The sequence below is a fragment of the Mya arenaria genome, chromosome 3 (assembly GCF_026914265.1).
Source record: "Mya arenaria isolate MELC-2E11 chromosome 3, ASM2691426v1".
Taxonomy (NCBI): domain Eukaryota; kingdom Metazoa; phylum Mollusca; class Bivalvia; order Myida; family Myidae; genus Mya; species Mya arenaria.
Genome location: NC_069124.1, coordinates 72689538 through 72704546, shown reverse-complemented (window position 1 = coordinate 72704546; position 15009 = coordinate 72689538). Strand labels below are relative to the sequence as shown.

Here is a 15009-nt window from a genome sequence, read left to right as displayed (position 1 = left end):
GTAGTTATTAATTAAAATAATGTCTGAGTTGCTTTTCCATTATTGGAGAGAATCATCTTTGTCTGCATTCACGACTTCAATGTATAATGATTGTAGCTTTACAAAATCGTTGTTTATTTATCCATTTTATGTCGTCAGCATTTAGCTTGTGGACACTAGTACCCGCATGTTCTTTCAAATCTAGGTCAAGCTCAAGTATGGTGTCAAAGAAGGTCACTAGGTCAAATGATAGAAAAACATTGTTGACACTTTCCAGGCCACTTTTCATTGTGCCCATTCTTCAAGAAACGTAGTCAAAATAAGCGTCTTCATTAAAACACATGCTTCATGTTCAATATCAGTAAAAATCACTACGAGAAATACTATTAAAGCCATGCTAAGTCGCAAGAAGCCACCTATTCTACCAAAACTTTATTTAGTTACTGTTCCTTGGGCCTGGCTCATCCAGACTCGTGTCAAGAGGCAAGCCACTTGGCCCATTTGAATCATCAAAGCGACAGTGACTTCACTGACATTTTTTAGCACATTGAATGTTTGGCTGCATGTGAAGCTCGTATGTGGCTGCACACCAAGTATGTGCAGCGTTATTGCCAATGCCATGAAGTATGAAACGCCCTATAGAGCATATTTCCAAAAGGCCATTCTCATTCATCAGCAGTTATATAATGATATACCTATATTTGTGTACGGTACGCATTGCATCATCACTCTGATGAAGGAGAATGATATTAGCCAGAGTGATGAAACTTCACAGTAATGTTAAGCATCATTTGGAATTTGTACGTGGGGCTGTGTGCTGCCGCACCCAATAGGTAAAGAGTAGTGACCATCTATCCTGTCACAAATGACCTATAAAGCATGGACTATTTTGTCTTTTGCCTACGTTGGTAGGATGACCCCTTTATTTTCTAGATGACTTCGCCAGAATGGGGTTAATTTGATTCCTTGTTACCACATTAGAGGTAACGCTTTCCTTTCAATCGGTCAACATATTTTTTTTTTTAATTTTAGTTAATTTGACTTTCATGTCGGATTGCTTGGTTGGGGTATATCCCGTTTTCTGTATAAACAGCGTTCTTTTCGGGATCGAGCAGCGTGACTTTCATGTCGGATTGCTTGGTTGGAGTATATCCCGTTTTCTGTATAAACAGCGTTCTTTTCGGGATCGAGCAGCGTGACTTTCATGTCGGATTGCTTGGTTGGGGTATATCCCGTTTTCTGTATAAACAGCGTTCTTTTCGGGATCGAGCAGCGTGACTTTCATGTCGGATTGCTTGGTTGGGGTATATCCCGTTTTCTGTATAAACAGCGTTCTTTTCGGGATCGAGCAGCGTGACTTTCATGTCGGATTGCTTGGTTGGGGTATATCCCGTTTTCTGTATAAACAGCGTTCTTTTCGTGATCGAGCAGCGCGACTTTCATGTCGGATTGCTTGGTTGGGGTATATCCCGTTTTCTGTATAAACAGCGTTCTTTTCGGGATCGAGCAGCGCGACTTTTATGTCGGATTGCTTGGTTGGGGTATATCCTGTTTTCTGTACAAACAGCGTTCTTTTCGGGATCGAGCAGCGCGACTTTCATGTCGGATTGCTTGGTTGGGGTATATCCCGTTTTATGTACAAACATGGTTACTTTAGGGATTGAGAAAAAATATCTAAATTACTACACGAGTAATGGAATTCCCACAAACGTTTTTGACATAACACAACAAGCTTTTATTTAGCAATTGCGTGGATTAGATATAATAGTCAAAATGTAAAAACGCACACAACTTTAAGCTGTTTTTTTTTAAATACACACTTTTTTGTTGCACATGATTAAACAGTTAAATTATACATTAACTATCTAGCCGTAAATCGTTTAAATCTGATTTCGTTGAGTTTCCACATTACCTTGGTTAGTTTACTGCGTAGGTCGATACAAAAGGCAACAATATGTCTATCTTTCTCAATATATGCTCTTATATTTTCAAATAACAAACTAGTACAAAATAACCTCAAAAATAATTTCTCCGCGTTGCACTTACAGTTGGAGGCGCCGTTTCGTGATGGAGAAAACAAATAACACGACAATTAATTCCTTATCCTTGCTCAGTAACAAAAACACCAGTAGAAAACAATGGACAAAGCAATTCTTTATTTCCGACATGTTGTCAACAAAAGTATAGTTGGAAAAGGCAAAATAACCATTCAGTAAAAAGGATCAAATTATTAGCATCACAATATCAAATGATAAGTTTTCCAATTTGCTGATATTTGAGTTCATCATTTGTTATGCAAAAAAAAATGTTTTGTTTATAATAAGACACAAAATAAAATAAGTCACAAAACTTGTAGAAGTAGAAAACAAGCCTGTTTTCTGGGCGTCCATGTTACCGTGTTAGTCATTATATTTTTTAAGCTTTAATGATCTTGAACGTATAGTGTTAGACCTTGACACTATCTGATTGCCTTTCGTGGTTGTTTGTGACGATGAATCTCGGCGGAGAGAGCCAGTGTACAAATTCAGTACTCGTTCGTTACACACAAAAGCCAAAAATATAAAGAAGCCTTGAAGCCCGTTCACAGTTACAGCAATAAACGAAAACCATGATAAATCAAAGATTGCGTCGACCAAAAGTAAAGGCCAAGCCAGACCGGTGATGGTGCAAAGTTTTAGATAGATAACGAGGTCGCGTCTTCCTTCCATGTTGCTCTGTAGTGTTGGGGACCTGTGAATCTTGCAAAATGTAATTAAAAAGAAAGCAAAATTCGAAACAAATATCAAACAAGCAGGAGTAATGAAACCAAAGGCAACATCATATATAGTATCGAGAAAGCAAACGGTGTTTCCATAACCGAGGGAATTCGAAGCGGCCATGTTGATACCAATAACCGCTGCTATAATAATTTTAGGCATTACAACGACCCATGCAATATATTTGAATAGCGTTCGTTTAGTGTTGCTGTGTGAGGTTGTTAACGCTTTGGACGAAAACACATAATACATGTGAAATGAACAAACGTTCATGGCGAAAAATGTAGCGAGCCAGGTGAAGTGTAAAAGAATGCCTATAACGAGGCAGTTATGAAACTTGCTATTTCGGTCGACTGATGCAGAATATTGAAGCAAAATTTGCGCGAACAAAAGACATACTGATAAAAGAATATTGTTCCACCCAGGAATAGTCCGCAGAGATCTGAATAAACCGTGTGTCGTAATCACCATTAATAAACTTAACATAGACATAATATTTACGCCCAAACTGAAAATATCATAAACAGTACGAATTAATGGCTGGCTGATTTGTTCGAGATTACTATTTTTGATTTTTAACATTGATTCATGATCGTCTCGACATACTTTTATGACAGTTTCGCTTTCAACATAAATGCTTGATTTTGGTATCGAAACAGGGGAAGATTTTTTATCAATTCTTACTTCCATGTGCGTTTCCTTGCACTCAACAGTGTCAATGTGAACTTCGATAAGTGGGCAAACAACTGATTTTTGAAGTTCAGTACTTGTGTTTTCCCTTTCTAAACCTGAAAGAAAACAGCACCCCGAATGCACTCTCTTCATGCGTAACGATTCAGAAAATTTAAGAGAATTGTACTCTAAGTCTTCAGCAAAATTAACCAATTGGTTCTCAAGCTCGGTTCTATGTCTGCTATACGATATGTGGATTTGAATCAACACTGTCATGTTTTTGGCATCTTCGTTACAAGTTCTTTCGTCACTATTTACCATCGCAGACACATTTTTGAAACAAATATCACTCGACATGAAGACTGCACACTCTATCCACCAATTTTCGGCCAGGTTAGATATAATATTTTCAGCTGCGTATTTTAATTCATCACATGTTTTGTTAGTGTGTTGCTTGTTATGACCAGGCGTAGTTATATTTTTCATAGTGCCCTCTGATTGTTTGCATGAATTCAAATGAAACGCTATATGGTAGGACTCATTTCGTAGCGAGTCTATCAGATGCACGCAAGTATCATTTTGAATAATGCGGCCCCCGTAGCAAGAATCACCAGAGCAATCCATCTGAAATAAAAGTCCTTAAAGTCAATGTGATCTTGTTTTCTTTTTTTATCGTTATTTGAAATATATTTTGTTTTAATGAATACACATTTAAAATTCTAACCAATAATTAAAGAGTCCAGCTGAGTCAACAAGTGTTAGATTGTAAATGTTCTATCATTGTTTGAGTTTGTTGCTTACAATTCAAATATATGTTTCTTTGAAAATCAATATCGGCAAAGTAAAGTGAAATTTTTATACTTACCGTCCTTTCTGATCCAAAGCAAGTTGTTTTCAATGTCAACGCTATTTGTATCTTCGAAAGTTCATCCCGTGAAAGAGTGAAGAGCTCTCGATAATTGTTAACTTTTCCAACCGACGTCTTAGGGTTACGAGCTGATAGTTGACACATTGGCATCAAAGGGATACCTTTGCACAGTAACGCTTTCGTGAGTTTTGAATTAGACGTGAAACATCCCAAGATTCCATATATACCACAATCTTCGTATAGATCACTGTTCAGTGACAAGTACGGGAGAATCGGCATTACATGTTCCCTTTTTCGGCAGAAAAGATTGTTATTTTTGCCTTGTCTAAGGAGTGTCCATTGTTTGTTCTTGAAGCAATCTACAGAAGAGAGGTGGTCTCCAGGTACGCTAAAACATGCATGTGATCCACTAGGTATAATAAAGCGAACTGAACAGTTGTATGCTTTTACTGTTCTTAGAACCGATGGCAAACTTCCTGCTAGAAATCCTTCCATGTATGTAGGGCAAACCACTTCAACACTTACACTGATGGTTCTTGGTATCAACAAAAGAGATACTTCACTCAATATTGTATTGCACAGCAAACAGTACATATTTTGATACGTTTCGTTCAGGAAACGTATCGGTATTCTTGAAAGAATGTCACCTGTATTTATGGAGCAATCTTGACCCTTTTCAGCATTCATTTTTACACGCATACATTTGTTCACAGTACGGTATGTTTTGTGATCCTCTGCAATAAAAGGGTTAGGATTGAACACTAAAAAAGCTCCACTCGTTTGACATGAATATATATCTTCATGAGCTAACAGATTCGTGCAGCATAATTTAGACTCCCCAAAAGCACATTCTTGATTACATTTACAGGTCTTGCATAATTGACCATGACTCATCAGTGATACATTTTCTTTGTGGATATCATGAGTGTAGCAGAGTTGCTTCTCTCCACACACATCTACTACACCTGCAAGTATATCAGGTATAAATTTTTCAAGAACAGATATGTTTATACTAGTCGGTTGATCTTCACGTTCGTAGCGGTTGTTGTTGAACTGAGATTGAAATACTCTCACAAAGGATAGCAACGTATCCTGCATAGATTCTTGCGTGAAAATGATTCCACCGAACTCCACAGTAAACCTTATGAAAGATGGCATGACGGGATGGATGTAATTTGCTGCCGTTGTCAGAAAAACTGTATAATTTTTGTAAATCCACTTATTATTCATGCTTGCACAGGCCATGCAGAAAATATTCTTGTAAGGAAATAACCTTCTTGAGGTACCCATATCCGCGCATTTACTTCGAACTCCAATGGCAACGGGCCCTGTGTATATGTCATTACACGCGTCTGGACCGTATTGCAACGAACTTGTGACTGACTGAATACTCGGATTGCAAATGTAGCAAAACACATTTTTGAACCCCTTATATTCGTTGTTTAGATGTTTGCACCCCCACTCAATGTCTTCATCATAAAGTGTCCATAGACCAGTGACGTTGCATCTGTCCACAGTTGTGATGTTATTTGTGTGTAAAGCATCCATTATCAAATATGTTACATGCTCCAATTCCGTTACCCTGTAAGCGACACTGCATTCCCCATCACTCGTACGCTGAAACAGTGACTTACCGCTGTTGATTGTATCTCTACAGACAAGAACTGGTTCAAATTCAGCAAAACTGTTATTTCTTGATTCGTAACAAAATGCACAGAATATATTTTTATATACTAAATGTGTTATTTCAGATGTGACAGGAGGCAAAATGTTGTCATTTTCACAATTTTGTTTAGTCTCTCTTCCACTTGGGCAATCGCTGAGGACCGCTAGCCCTAAACTAACACTCTCCTCCTCGTTCAATACGAGAGTTATCACTTTGCGGTTCAATGGTAAATAGCTTATAGGATTGGCAGCACAACATCTGTGATAATAATGACATTTATCTACACAAATGCATTTGTGAACATCATAGCCGTGTATGCGCTGGGTAAGTTCATCCGTCATAACCCTGTCGAAGTCGCATGAACTGCCACCTGGGTAAATAAGCTCATGTTCATGTTCAAGCTTTTCGAAATCGATGTCACCGTAAAGGTCCTTCATGTAGTCCCACGTGAACAAGGAAGTGTTGGGCACCATTTCACCCTTCCCACTTTCGACAATATTCGTTATCAAGAGAGTGCAGACTCGCAAAACCAAAGAACTCATTGATGTGTACTTCAACATGATTCTGCCGAGCATTAAAATTATACTAGTATGTTATATTCCATTTTTTAAAGTTCCCTGTTCCGTTGCATGATATTATGAAGCTGCCTTTCGCTTTGAATTACTGCTTTTATACCTTGAATATTAATAATGATAAATGTAAAAAGTCACAATTTGATTAATTAGACACATAGCATCTTTTATAATTGGATTTATAGTGCCGGAGTTTTCACTGAGATTTATAAGCAGATTTTAATGGTTTAATTTATTTGATTTATCACTTATAAAACTTTAACTCATAAATAGCAATATTTAAATAATCCACTGATATTGTAATTTTCTTTATTTTTGAGCCCCTAAAACACGTGCGGTGTCTGCTCAACAGAGCTGTAACATGGACATGCATTAAAGATTTTATTTTAAATAGCTTGGCACAAATGTTTTCTTTGAGAAGACTGTGGGTCGTGTCCAATACCCATGCCAGCTGATCAACGGTCAAGATCATACTAAAGTGTTATTGATCAAATCCTTGTTTGTTTGTTTTTTGCTTCTCCGGCACAAAACGCTAACAAAGAGAAGACCGTGTTTTGCATGCAATACCCATGACTTTATGAGAAATGTTATCTTTATAATATCAGGATCAGTGTGTGAAGGATACAAGATTCAAGAATCCTTATTTAAAGTCGGGAATGTGTAAACGAGAAACCTTAGCAAAATGAACTATTTTCCGACATGAACAACAGACATACATAACATATAAAAAATGTTCGTTTAAGGACCTCTCCGTTCAACGGGGCTCCTCCAATCTGTTACTCGAGAAAACGTTGAATCATGGAAGGCTGCAGAGCATGCCTTTTATTTTACCTAGTCCAGAACACACAACAAATATTGACAATATCTAAAAGAAACGTCGCATTTTAGTTGCGTTGCAATAATCAGCAAACAAGGCCATACATGTATCATTTATCTGTATTGTCTTTCTCTTAAAACATAATATATAAACATGACAGATACCCTTAACTAGAGCAGTACGTGACGAGGCAGTGTTTGCGCTGATGTCTCTAGCTCACTGCATATGGAAGCTAGTACCCTACACCTGGCGCGGGAAGCTCATTGCAGGTCTGGTTGATAACCGTGCAAAGATAACTGTACACATACTTGATTGTTTCACGCAACTGCATAACAACAGACATACAAATTGGCAAAACTGACCAATTGATGTAATTCGATTCCTTTTGGAGACATTGTTTAAATTGTTGTGCCCTACACGATACACATTTTTATTACACTTCATTTATCATCTTCGATATTAGTAATTTGACACCTGGTTTTGCATATATTTTCAGTTTCCATCATCATCGGACCGATTGTTCAGAAATTTGTTGAAGATACAATGGTCATGACATTCGGCCTAATGAATCCAAAATCAATCGGGGGTCATGTACAATGTACTAACCATGCCCAATGTGCCTACCAAGTTTGTCTTTATACCAAGTCGTTCAAACGTTGATCGGAAACGAAAGAGTGACACCGACGTCAATGTCGCCGGACATAGTAAAACCCTGTTTATATAATGCCTCGATATAGCGACGTTGGATGAAACAGCGAACACTCGTCTTAGAACAGTTGGAACGGGTGACAAAACACGACAATTTCATGATTAAGTAATATTTCTTATCTTGCTTGTCTGTGGAAACAGGTGTACCAAACTTCCTTTGAAGTGTTTCAAGTGTTCACGTATATTTTTAGTTGGACCAGGTTAAGTGTTTGCACTATACACTATTCGACACCGGAACCAGTTGACTTGGATGCCAGCTGACTTCAATCCGTTCGTTAAGTAAACAAGTGTCACTATGAAATATAAAGCATTTATTTACAAATCTCTCATTACAAAATTGTACAAATCATACATACGTGTAATAAATATTGCATCAAAACTTGAACATAACTAGATACAAATAACACAATAAAAATATATTAGTTTAAAGCACCTTTAAAAAGGTTAAAATTTGTAAAAAGGTAACAATAACAAATAGGCCGTTCAGCTCATCATACGCTGGCCCTTGCGTTGACCAAACAACATTTAAACAATGCCAATGCATAAAGTAAAAGAGGAATTCTATCAATTTAAAGATTTCTTATATTCACACTCTTAAATATATACATAATGCAAGGTAAATAATTGCATTTCTTAAAATAAATAGTTAAACTAATGATTATTAAACACCTTTATTTTGTTATTAATTAAATACTAACATTGTTTCATTTAACCCAAAACAAGACGTTGATACTGGCTAACAAGTGCTCAATTAAAAGCCATGCTCATTCGGAAAGCTTTAATGCAGAAGCCCATTTCAAAACATTGTTGTAAATTTGATGTCAAATATAATGGAATTAATTGGAATTGGTCTTACAAAAACTCATTTTGACAAGTGTTTTTTTCTAATATAAACCTATATATTAAATATGATTTTATCTCATGTGATCTTAACCACAGAAGGAACATGACTTAAAAAGACAAAGGTTCAAAGCACTAAGTAACAAATCAAGTGATTTTTTAGTGTGTTAAACTGTATCAACACTCATTTCAATAAAAGTGCATCAAGAAAGCTTCAAGCAAACCAGCTGTAGACAACAAGAAACTAATATAACAATGATAATCAGTGCCATGGCTTTAATCTTCAAACAGTGAAATTATTCAAGACTACATGTATAAATATCTCTTAAGAAACAAGTACCGGGTATTTAAATCATTTTCATTCAACTTTTTGCATACAATACAACTTCAAACTACGGCATCAAGTTCATTTGATGCAATTTTAAGTTTTTTATAAAAACGAACAATTTCAACAGTAGATATGTACATATATCAATAAATAGAAGATAATTTTTGTTTCAGAGTAAGATCGTGATATATTTCACAGTGTCTGCACCAAAAGCTGTATTTCAAGAGTGGCATAGCCAAAGAATATAAAATGAAAGTAAATTGTTATTCTTTAGAAAATCGCACTAAATTGTATGCGACATTATTGAATTGTCCAAGCCCAATCCCCCTTGAAGTTTGATTTGGAGCGGGCTAAATTTTCCAAACAGTGAGAAATAACGAAATGTTATTTCACTGATATATCTCTATAAACTACCAGAAAGGATATAATAAAAGGCAATAATGGCCCCATTTGTAACAAGAACTCAGGAGAGGGCATCAGTTTTGTATTTTTTACAGAAAGAGTATAATATACAACAAGAGCTGTCACAGAGACAGCGCGCTCGACTATTCCGCCGCTTTTCAGTGTAAGAATTGACTTAAAAGTGGTTACATGCAAAACCTTAACCAGAATTTCTATGTCGAATAAAAAAGGGGCAATTATTTGAATTTAATGCAAACTAGAGTTATCTTACTTGGTTATTTAAGTAGATTGGATGGTTGAGTACACTTTTATAAAGTCTCAATGCAATACATCCAGTAGTTGCTGAGATATTAAACTATGTGTGCTTACATGCAAAACCTTAACCAGAATTTCTAAGTCAAATAATAAAGGCCCATAATTTGTATTATATTCAAAAAGTGCTACCTTACTTCAGTAATTTAGTAGGTTATATAGTTGGGAATACATATGTAAAGTTTCAATGCAATACATGATATATTTGCTGAGATATTGACTTAAATGTGGTTACATGCAAATTTGATTATTTAGTCGATTAATAAAGGGCAATTATTGGCATTAAATGCAAACTAGAGTTATCTAACTTGGTTAATTAAGTAGGATGGATGGTTGACTACCATTGTATCGAGTCTCAATGCAATACCTCAAGCAGTTGCTGAGATATTAACCTATGTGTGCTTGCACGCAAAACCTTAACCAGAATTTCTAAGTCAAATAATAATGGCCTATTATTGGCATTAAACGCAAACTAGAGTTATCTTACTTGGTAAATAAAGTAGGTTGGATGGTTGGGTACCGGTACCATTGTATCAAGTCTCAATGCAATACCTCAAGTAGTTGCTGAGATATTAACTTATGTGTGCTTGCACGCGAAACCTTAACCAGAATTTCTAAGTCAAATAATAAAGGCCTATTATTGGCATTAAATGCAAACTAGAGTTATCTAACTTGGTTAATTAAGTATGTTGGATGGTTGAGTACCATTGTATAAAGTGTCAATGCAATACCTCAAGTAGTTGCTGAGATATTAACCTATGTGTGCTTGCACGCAAAACCTTTACCAAGGGGTGATGCAGATGCTTGGGTGAGTAGTATAGCTCTCCTTATTCTTCGAATAGTCGAGCTAAAAATTACTTCTTCAAAGCCAAGAAAAATATGAAGCAAATTGAAATTATTCATATTAACTCACCTTTAATATAAAGTGCACTGTTTAAAAAGTTGCCTTCTATCTTGAATAGACTTATCAATTATGTAACTACCATGTAGAATTCCTGGTTGACCAAATTTCTGTTCTTCTTAAAAAATAATAAAATAACGTAAGTTCATAAGATTCAATGCAGTGGACTCATTCTGACTTAGTAACATTACTACCTTTTAACTAGCTGGGGTTTTGAGCGGAGCTTTTGAAATGGTGTTGCATCAGCACTATAACAGGAGTGCAACATAGCTTATGCTTATCTTTGTCTATTGTTGTTTTACATGTCAAAAAAGATAACTCAAAAACTTTTAAACCACAGTATTGGGCTTTGCAACAAGGGTGTATTGTATCAGGCACCATGTGTACCAAGTTTAATTGAATATGTTGTACAAGTTTTTAGTAATGCCCAAGGGTTTAAGTTTTTGCTAAATAACACAATGACATACCAAGCCAATGCTATCACAATACCTCCTTTTTTCAGTTACTTTTGAAAACATTGACACCTAAAAGTGTTCCACGCTGGACAGAGCAGGAACTATTTGTCAAGTGGCACTTTACTGCTGATGATGGTGAGGGATTACTTTCCACTGCAAAACTTCTTCTTAAGGAGAAAGATGAAGAGGTTGACGTTGATCTTCATTTTGCCGAACATCTCCATCGACACAACGCCTTTGGATTGCAGCTGTAGAAGGTCCTAGGGGTAGAAAGTGGAAGCCCATTAGATAGCAGAAGAAGGGTAGTATACCTAATATTCACTATCATTTTAGTTTCCATCACTAATATTATTTTCATGTGGATTGTTCCATCTCCTCATCAGTCGCTGGCTGCTGCTGCCAATGAATTGAATTTTTAACAATGTGCTTAATTTCACTAACAATATATCTGTGGTCAAAGTAAGCACAAACCCGCAATGTGTTTGTCAGGCTTGTTCAATTTCTTGTTCAATTTCGCAAGCCAAGAATTAATGTAAGAATTTGGGCTGGTATATCCAAAAGTCTACTGTTAATGACTGAAAAATATTTTCCTTACATTAGTGATTGAGAGTTTGCTACTGGTAAGTGTATGCTTTTGAATTTTGCAGCAGGTGAATAGGGACATACTGCCAATCCCCAATTGTTTTCTAATTTATACAAAAATCCTTAACAATAATATATTGGTCCCAGCTCTGAAAAAAAGACTTATTATAGTTCTTGCTTTCATTTACAGTAACATGCAAATTCACCCAACAGTGAGTTATACCTGGAAGTTGACTTCTACTTTTTCCACTTCAACACCCATAAACTTGGTCTCAACTTCAAATACCCAAGGGTCAGCTGTGGCTGCTATCTCAAACTGAGTATTCTTGAATCTAAAATAGAAATGTTTCCGACCCTTTAACAAAAGTATGAAGTAAAGAGAAAATTGCAATATTCCGCTGTATAAAAAATGGGGTTAAAGGCAGTATTTTTTATTGATTTAAGTTTGCACAGTTTTAGCAGCAACTACACTATATATTTAGGAAAACTTAATTGAGGACTGTAATACTCTAATCATTTAAAAAAAATATTTTTCAGAACACATGTAAAGAAGAGGTTGTTAATTCCGACATTTCTGTACTGATTAGGTTTCAGCCCCTCAATCTCCAGTAGGACTCCCTTCTTATTGAGCTTTTTCCCACTGTACTTAATCGTCCCGTGGGTTTTCCATTCATGCTTGTCAATCTTTGATGTGTGCGACCTAACAAAATAAGGAAGGGGTTTTAACGTCAAAAGATTAACACTCCCTCAGTAGACCGAGGCACACATTCAGCACACAGAACAATTTTATTTTCCATACAAGAAAAACAATCTCATGCACATCAAATTTTGATTACTGTCTGTGACCAATGAAAATGGTTCTTGCATATTACTTAAGATGGACTTCAAAAGTGGAGTTTTTTTAACAGGAAAATTAAAATACAGCTGTTACCGGTATTATTGTTAAATAAAATCATTCTGTTTGGATAAATTTGTGTGTCAGACTAACTCTCAGTAAGGGAATTAAAAGAGTAGAAGTTGCTGTTCAAAGGCCTTAGTTTAAATAGTATATTTAAAATAATTCAAGTTGTAAGTTTTGGGTACCTATGCATATACAAGAAAATATGAAAAAATATACATATAAATTTACACATCATTTCATCTGTACATTTACAGAGTATGGGTAAATTAAGAACTTTCTTGGATCTGAGCCTGACCTGTTTACTTCACCTAAGCCACAATAATGAGCGTTCAGGGATACTTTTTAATCATTTTGACATTTGTTATGTTTTCGTATCGGCAAAGTACAAAAATCATTAAACGACTCTATGACGTCTATTTAAGAGGACAAGTGCACAGTGGCTAGATTTTTGAAAATAAAATGTTATTTTGATGAAAACATTTATTTGCATTGGATTAGATTTATAAAAGGAAGTGGACAAATGTTTTCTTAAAGATAAATCATTTGTGGATTAGTAAATACTGGTATTAAAGTTGTGTGCATATTATAAAGGAATTTCAATTATGAAATGTAACAAGCAACAAAAAATAGTGGGACCAGTCCAGGAATCCGACAACCCAAAGTGAGAAAGAATAGCCCCATCTTTTATTCCCAGACATCAGCATTAGACATGGTTCAAGTGTTCCACACTATATTCTTTGGAACAGCGGTTCAGAGCAGTAGCAACCTACAAGACCTTTATTTGACTGAAGGAAAGAAAACACATTACTTACCGATAAAAAATCCTCGGGTCAAACTCAAAATTTACCATGACAAAGTTTACCGATTTCCAGAAAATTATCAAATCAAGTAATGTTTTCTGATGCAGTGATCTCCCTTGTCGGCAATACTTTACAGCTTGAAAGTATTATTTTTACGTAAATCATATTTCAGACTGTCAATATCCTTTTTGATTAATGAGATATTGAAGTTGGGATGTTTTTTTGTTGTTTTTTCCTTTGATTATTGTGGTTACCAAAAATATGAAAAAGACATTAGTAATATTATGTATGTATGTATTTCTCTCAACCTTGCGGTCAAGGATACCCCATGAAAGTGCAAGTACTTAATTCCAACGGGGTCCTTTGCTGAAGGGACAGCATACGGAAGAGACAGTGGTGGGATACAAGGAAATCCTGGTGCGATACCCTACATGTAGCTCTTTTTCGAAGAGACCCCTTGGTTCTTTTACATGCTCGGTGTAAAATGCTTGGTGTAAAGTACTGATATGCAAGGTACAACTTTCCTGGGTTAAACCAGTACTGAATACACCACTTTCCTGAGTTAAACCAGTACTGAGTACACCACTTTCCCAAGCACTACCCTTTAAAAGCAGAGCGCCAGGCAAGGGAGCTACTTGTACCAACTTTAACGTCTTTCCGTATGACGTGGCCAGGGGTCGAACCCACGACCTCCAGCTCAGTTGACGGAATCTTTAACCACTAGGCCACAGAGACGGTTACTTACTACTGTTACTAACACCCTCCCCCTTCTACACCCACAGTCCACCCCTTTGCAACACAGGTTAACAGTACTCACAAGCCACTGACACTGTGGATCCACCACTAGTCCACCTAAATGGCCGTCAACGAGTCATTTGACGATTTTTTTTAACATGGCAGACTCGAGACAGGGATACATTAGAAATGTCAAAATAATAAAAAAGTATCCCTGATCGTTCATTATTGTAGCTAGCTCTCGCACCTTTGTCAAGCAGTGGCAACTGGAATTAATAATTCAACAAGGTAAAACTCATCTTACTTAAGAAACAGGAAAGAAAACAATTTACCTACATTGCATATACTAGAGAATCTGACGGATTTCTTTTATTAAAGTTTTTTTTATTAAAACCAATGAAGGCCGGAAGTAAACAATTGTCTGGGCGATACTATTTCCCGGTCTCTCCTCGTAAAATCCGGTCTCATCCGGTCTCATAATTCCCGGTTCATAACTTATTGCCCCAGGCAACGGATTGTGTTGCTGATGTTTATAACAAGATTTTGACAATCTTATTTGTTTTTATATGTAACAAAATGGTATAAAAATATATAAACATTATGTCTTAATTTATGCAATTTGTTATAGGTCTACACTATTTATGCAATTCGTGTTTAAGGTGTAGAGAAAGATGCGATGGCAGTACAAATGCTCATGTTTTTTTGCATAAAAGAT

At 36.1% G+C, this 15009-nt stretch overlaps 2 protein-coding genes across 4 annotated transcripts; both read right to left on the bottom strand.

Annotated features, from left to right (window-relative positions):
* Nucleotides 1-2378: 2378 nt before the first annotated feature.
* Nucleotides 2379-3227, bottom strand: LOC128226255 (G-protein coupled receptor Mth2-like). The gene has a single exon (XM_052936138.1). It carries the CDS (start codon nt 3225-3227, stop codon nt 2379-2381), a length of 849 nt encoding a protein of 282 aa, XP_052792098.1.
* A 5107-nt stretch (nt 3228-8334) lies between these two features.
* Nucleotides 8335-14736, bottom strand: LOC128228155 (ras GTPase-activating-like protein IQGAP2). Of its 3 annotated transcripts, none has more exons than XR_008259893.1 (4): nt 14631-14722; nt 12429-12558; nt 12082-12190; nt 8335-11536 (listed from the first exon to the last, which is right to left on the bottom strand). XR_008259893.1 is itself a non-coding variant. In XM_052939309.1 (4 exons), exons 1-4 carry the CDS (start codon nt 14635-14637, stop codon nt 11420-11422), a joined length of 357 nt encoding a protein of 118 aa, XP_052795269.1. In that variant the 5' UTR covers nt 14638-14736; the 3' UTR covers nt 8335-11419. The 3 variants fall into 3 exon arrangements, 2 of the variants coding, with proteins under 2 accessions (XP_052795269.1, XP_052795270.1); XM_052939309.1 differs by having other exon boundaries at nt 12439-12558; nt 14627-14736; XM_052939310.1 differs by having other exon boundaries at nt 12439-12558; nt 14631-14716.
* Nucleotides 14737-15009: the final 273 nt, after the last annotated feature.

What these genes read in the sequence shown, in the direction of transcription:
- LOC128226255 (XM_052936138.1), bottom strand. Translation starts at nt 3,227, where the DNA reads ATGTCTATGTTAAGTTTATTAATGGTGATTACGACACACGGTTTATTC.
- LOC128228155 (XM_052939309.1), bottom strand. An exon ending in GAGGGGCTGAAACCTAATCA is followed by an intron (nt 12,191 to 12,438) that starts GTACAGAAATGT and finishes TTTCTATTTTAG; the next exon opens with ATTCAAGAATACTCAGTTTG. An exon ending in AAGTAGAAGTCAACTTCCAG is followed by an intron (nt 11,537 to 12,081) that starts GTATAACTCACT and finishes TTCTACCCCTAG; the next exon opens with GACCTTCTACAGCTGCAATC.